The sequence below is a fragment of the Limanda limanda genome, chromosome 6 (assembly GCF_963576545.1).
Source record: "Limanda limanda chromosome 6, fLimLim1.1, whole genome shotgun sequence".
Taxonomy (NCBI): Eukaryota; Metazoa; Chordata; class Actinopteri; order Pleuronectiformes; family Pleuronectidae; genus Limanda; species Limanda limanda.
Window position 1 is genome coordinate 8,670,723 of NC_083641.1, and position 6,240 is coordinate 8,676,962.

Genomic DNA, 6,240 nt, shown 5'->3' on the forward strand with positions numbered 1-6,240 from the left:
TATGGGAATATTCCACTGACAAGTCTCTGACCTGCTCATGTGAAATGTACACATATTTGCATAAACGTATTAATCACTCATCTTTACATGTCACATGTTTATAATTGCATTAGTCTTGATTTCTGTGTAATTTTCTGAAATTTTCTTGGTTATTGCTGTTTAAGTTTTGTGCGTCATATATCTGGCTCAACATACTAGTTTTAGTATAATTATGATGTACAAACTGTAACTTAATTCATACATTTCAATTCAGTGTTTATGTTTGACATGTTGAATAATTCGTCAGATATATACCTCAAATTTGCTCCATATGCTGCAGTATATTTATATATGTGTGTTTTTTTTCCAGCTGTAATTTAGCAAGTTTGGGAACATTAATTTTTTTATCATTTTATTAATTTGAATTATCAGCTCTTCTAAGGTATTAAATAACTAATAATGAAGACATTTATTGAACACGCTGCAAAAACAGGTTATATTACACATCAGCAGTACAGTCCGTTTTTACATTTCATGTGTATCAAACAAACAGGGAGAAAACTGAATCGACAGATTTAATGGCATTCTCTGTCAACCCAGTACTTTTTTATTCTGATAGTTCACTTGAATCTCTCTCCTCCGTGTGCAAGTATTGTGTGATATTGCCTCATGCACTTGAAAGGCCTACGACTGCTAGGAGAGATACCAAGAGATTTCACACACTCACACACACACACACACACACACACACACACACACACACACACACACACACACACACACACACATATGTGCATGCATTCGCACACCCTCCACAGGCTGGGAGATGAGATAGGCAATTTATGTTGTCTGTTGACTGCCGGAGCTTCATATCACTCCCCTCAGCCCTGCGGATCAATCATAGTGCAGCAACATACCACGGAAATATGGGGGGAAATAACAAGAGGAGGGTCCATTAATATTTATCTGAACATACCCCCTCCTTATTGTGTTTGGACAAGTTAACAAACTCCTGGCTCCTTAAAGCATGGCAGGTTGTTGGTTTCTGAATTGGCAGGTGTCTTTCAAAGGCTGCCTTGATGTGCTGCCGCCCAGTGGTGGATCATGGGAAATAACCTGGACTCTGACTGCATTGCAGCCAAAAAGAGAGCGGGAGAGAGAGCTGGAGGCAGCTGATATGGGGCTGAGCAGAGTAAAAAGGCAGGAGGGGCAGAGTGGGTTTATTCTGCACCTCTCTCTATCTCTTAATCCCTCCATCTTCTTATTCAGTGTGTGTGCTGTTCTGGGTGCAGTTCATGTGCTTTTGGCGGCTGTAGCGAGGCGTTTCAGTGGCAGCACAATGAATGTGTAATGAACAGAATGCAGTGAAAAACAGTCAGAGATAAATGATACTAACTCTTTTTTTATTTGGCTGCAATTGACCTGATGTATAAATCTCCTGTCGCTGACATTGATTGTTAAAAGAACCTGAATTTCAGATACATCAAATTGATCAATTGAACAACAAAACTCCCATGTAGTCGAACCATTACCCAACAACGATTTATTGTTGCGTCAACAGGTGATTGTTTGTTCGCAAAAATACAGCCGAGAGAGAGAGAAGAAAAAAGGGGGGGGGGGGGACAAAATGAAGCCAGTGAATGTTTCTGTTTCTCAGAGCTGAAAAGCAAAACCTGAGCATGAGCCACACTGGAAAGAGAGAGGGGTGAAACTCAGAGAAGAGTTAATTGACGCGGTGGAGATCTTGAAGCCATGCAGTTAACAGAATATTGCCTTCAAATAACACTCGCACATGCTTTTCCAAAATCAGACATGCATTGGGTATTTCAGCGGGGTAAAGAGGTGTAAATAGTCGACATTTTAGCAATACAAATTTCCTAACGTTTCTGATAATGAACATTTGTAGAGCATGTTACACACTTTAAAAAAAAATTCAGCAATCCCTTTTATTCACTTGATTGTTTGAAGCAAACGATAAATGAGCATTAATAGGTAAAAATAAAATACAAAATAAAATATATATTTAGTATGGATCTGCCTCGGTAATGCCGATGTGTGTCACAAAAAACCACGAGCAAATTCAATCACTACTACTAATTCAAAGAGCGTTTTTGTAAACGATCAACCATCGCAAGCGCAGACTCAGTCGTCACAAGGCTGTGAGTGCAGTTCGGATCACAGTGGTCACGGACAAGTTCAGCATCTCCTCCAGAAAGAAGCCACCTCACTAAGGCGTTTAATAGTTTTAGTCACCCATCTGGAAACTCCTCCTTTCTTTTGTTTTTCAGAAAGGTGTGTTTTCGTGTCGCCATCCTCTTGGAACAATCATATATATATATATTTATATATATATATATTATTTTTTTTAGAAAAAAACTACGAAAATCATGCAACTACCATTTCATTTTTGTGAGACAAAAATCTGTTGGTGCTCTTGACTTGATTTTTCTCTTGCTGGTTGGGAGATTTGGGGAGGTGAGGTCAGCGTGGGCGTTTTTTAGGCACTGCCATCCTGTTTGAGCCGCTGACTGCGAGCCTTGTAGACCTCGATCAGTAAATCTTTGACGTACTGGATTTCTCGCTCCACCGACTCCGCCTTGTCACGAAGCTCCCGGTTCTGCCCCTCCAGGCCATGCAGCTCCTCCTCCAAACAGTCCAGCTCCGCCCTCTTTCGCAGCCTGTACCTGCGAGAGAAAAGAATGCCCTCGGTTGGTTTCGTGCAGCCTTGCATCTTTATTCATGAGTGGAGTGAGTGAGCGTGACCTCTGGGCTGCGTCTCGTGGATTACCCACACGGCTTAGACACGCCGTCCCTCATAGAACAGGCTGTGCTGTTTATTCCACCCACTGCATTGATCAATCTCTACCTTTTCTACTTTTCTTCCACCTTCTTCTACAGACTTTTAAAAATGTACATTTTAATTTTACACAGTTATGATGAGTTAAACACACACACAGACGGAGCAGACTTGTACAAATGGAGAGGTGGGGCTGAATCTGGCAAGCAGAGTGAGGGACTTTCCATTTCCCTCCAACACTCTGTTGGACATTTAAAGCACTGGGGTGACTGGTTAATGTAAAACTCCAGCCATGTAACAAAACACGTATTATATCATTATGTCATTATATCATTCATCACTATATTATATCATGCATTGATGGATAATGACCCACTCAAACAATGACTGATTGAAAAACAAGCTTAATTTAGCAGTGGTGGTGTTTTTTTTATTTTATTTTATTTTAAATTATAAACCCTATTTTCAGACTTCTGAGCACAAATTCTGGTTTTAGGTGTTTATGAGAGTTCAATTGTGTTTTAGTGAGACATGAGAAGAAGTAGGAAAGTCACATGTTTACCTGTGAGCAGCAGTTTTGTTCTGATCTCTCTTCTTCTGCTTCCTCTCTCCAGTGTGGCCCTCCACAGAAGGGGAGCCCATCACCAGAGACGGTTTGAGGGAGCAGTGCTCATCCTTTAGCCTCTGGGTGGGGCGGTGGATGGGGGCTCCCATCAGCGACTCCTCTTCCTCCTCTCTGGACAGACATTCGTAGCTTTGGTCTGCAAGGCATTCTGGATAGAGGTAGTGGCCATGTTGGGGCTCTACAGCCTGTGCTTGTGACGGCTGATCTAGGTCCCCTATAAAGCTATGGTAAGGCTCAGTGTTGGCCATGGACTGGTGGAAGTAGCCGTCACCGGCCACCATTGTCTCTTGGGGAATACTTCCAGAAAGTCCTCCATCTTTGCTGCAGTGCAAAACATCGAGCCCCGAACTGTCGTAACTTACATTGACCTTCACGTTGTGCATCAACTGTCCATCTCGCTTGTGGTGGCTTTCGTACGAGCCGCCCAGACAAAAACCTCGAGCAATCTCTTCGCTGCAAAACATTCCTTCTGAGAAACAATAACTCTCCTCTTCCTTCAACGATAAAGGACATTCTCTCACCTTCTTGACGCTGCCCAGGCTGTTCTTGCTCACTGTCTTCAGTGTAGAGTAGTGGTTCACAGACAAGTCTGTGCTTCCTGAGTAGCCTCCCCTCGATCCCCACGTATCAAGTCCAACTTCCTCCCCGACTTTCACAGCCTCGCTGATGATTCTCCGCCCGTTGTTGTGGTGGTAGCGGTGATGGTAGTTGTACGGAGCGGGTCGAGCTATTTTGGTTCTGCCGATGGGACCGCCACAGAAGCTTGCCAAGTCCAGTTCCCCTGTTGCCAAGGTAACAACCACGGGGCTGGCTTCTGATTGACTGGACCCATACGACCCATAGGGTAACTGATAATAAGACTGGGAGCCCATGGCTTGAGCACCCTTGTCACATTTTGAAGATTTCTCCAACTTGTTTGTTGTGGATGTGGACTCGGAGCGGAAGTAGTCCTCCAGCTGAGCCAGCTCCTCCTGCAGCAGAGAGGTCATGACCTCCAGATCCGAGGGCACCTTGACATCTTGTTCTAATGGCGAGGGTGGAAGGGAAGAGCTCGGAGAAGACTCGCTCGTCGACACAAATGAAGACAAATCAACTTTTTCCGTCATCCAATCTGAGTGACCATCACCTATAGGATTTAATTAAAAAATAAAAACCATACAGTGAGTAAAACAATCCATTTTTTTCATTCAGCTATTTGTATAAAATAACTGAAATAAAAATTACAAATTCAGGAAAAAATTCCTAAACCACGCAAGGCTGAGAGGATAAAGGCTGAAGTTAAAATCAGGCAAAACATCCGGAAAATCAAAGTGAACAACTAACCGATCATCTGAAAATGATTGAACAGCATCGTCTGCACTCGATAAATATCCACTTAGCTGTACTCACTGTACGACATTAGCCCCGTGCTGCACTGCGGCTCCGACCTCGGGATGTGGAAAAATAAAAAAGCGTCTTGGCAAAACTCACCAATTAAGTGCTGCCTCTCCACAGGCTCCACCCCTATCCTGGCCCGTGATTGGCTGTGGCTAGCCTGTTGGAGAAGGGTTGCGCCGAGCTCGCCTGTGGAAATGGGAGGAATTTTCCTGCGAAGGATCGATGCCGCCATTGTGTCGTCTGCTGCGATCGAATTGTTCAAAAGCACAAACCGTGCACTGGGTGGATGAAAGAACGGTGGAAGACCTGTGGGGGGGTAAAAATAAGGAAATTAACAAAAAAAAGTCACAAATATGAATTCAGCCTTTAAATCACCAATTTCCCCCTGTAAAAATGTTAATGATTCAATCACCCATTAATATCCAATTAATAATGGCATTATTAATATAGATAGGTAAAAATAGAACTAAAATAATAACTTTGATTTAAGGGTTTATTAAGTTAAATTTAACTTTTCCAAACACTTGTACAATGAAAATGGCACAACAATATATTTATGGAGAAGATGACAAACTCAGAAAAAAATCATAAACTAAAGAAACCAAGGAAAACAATTAAAAAACATGTTTATGAAATTTATATTACTTGACTAACTTGACCTACATGTCACCTAAAAAGTTGACATGATGTCAAGTAGAAAACCACTTGAATTTATAATTTGTTATCAAATAAAAGAAATTCACTACTATTACAGCTTAAAAAATAACTAATAATAACTTTGATATTGTTGCGTGGTGGAAATAGTAATAACGGCTGAAAAATAAGGCGAGAGAACAACACCACATTAGTTTGTGTTGCTTTCCTAACTAAGTACCAGCTGGCGGAGCGGCTAAGTCCGCAGACACACAACACTTGGTGACTTACCCCATAGTTTCTGAGTGGTGCGGTGGAAGTGCGCTGCAGGAGCGGAGCACACGGAGCAGTGAGGCGAGCAGGAGCGCGGAGACACTTTAAAAAGACATCTTGTCTCCTCCGGAAGCCGCAGACTCTTGTCGAAGCGCTATTTCGCCGAGATCACTTGCGGACAGAAAGTTTTTAAAAGCCGCTACTTCTCCAACTCCTGATGCCCGGGACCTGATCACGCGAGACGGGATCACTGCGCGGGTTTGCAGCGCTCACCCTGGTCGTTACGTCATGGACCCGGGGACCCGGGGACTTTCCCATGATTCCACAGGCCCGATACACACTCTGCCCCCCCCCCCCTCACCCCCACCCCCTCCTGCTATTCATTACACTTTATCCTCTGTTACTCTTTCAATGTTATAATTACACTAAATCTGAATAGTTTGTTATGGAATTAACTGACACTAAGTATCGCATTGTAACCTGAAGAGCAGTCATGGTGCCTTTATGAATCAGAAATTACTTCTTTATAATAAATAAACAACCTACATGAGTGTTG

At 42.8% G+C, this 6,240-nt stretch overlaps 1 protein-coding gene across 1 annotated transcript; it reads right to left on the bottom strand.

The window, feature by feature from the left end:
- Positions 1–1,361: 1,361 nt before the first annotated feature.
- On the bottom strand, positions 1,362–5,917 carry atf5b (activating transcription factor 5b). The gene is made up of 4 exons (XM_061072854.1): positions 5,703–5,917; positions 4,872–5,084; positions 3,339–4,527; positions 1,362–2,663 (listed from the first exon to the last, which is right to left on the bottom strand). The coding sequence occupies exons 2-4, from the start codon at positions 5,008–5,010 to the stop codon at positions 2,477–2,479; spliced, it is 1,515 nt and encodes a 504-aa protein (XP_060928837.1). The 5' UTR covers positions 5,011–5,084; positions 5,703–5,917; the 3' UTR covers positions 1,362–2,476.
- Positions 5,918–6,240: the final 323 nt, after the last annotated feature.

Bases quoted from the DNA above. Each gene is read 5' to 3' on its own strand.
- atf5b (XM_061072854.1), bottom strand. From the start codon at position 5,010: ATGGCGGCATCGATCCTTCGCAGGAAAATTCCTCCCATTTCCACAGGC. The intron at 4,528-4,871 runs GTGAGTTTTGCC...TAAATCCTATAG, and splicing joins GGAGAGGCAGCACTTAATTG to GTGATGGTCACTCAGATTGG. The intron at 2,664-3,338 runs GTAAACATGTGA...TTTCTCTCGCAG, and splicing joins AACAAAACTGCTGCTCACAG to GTACAGGCTGCGAAAGAGGG.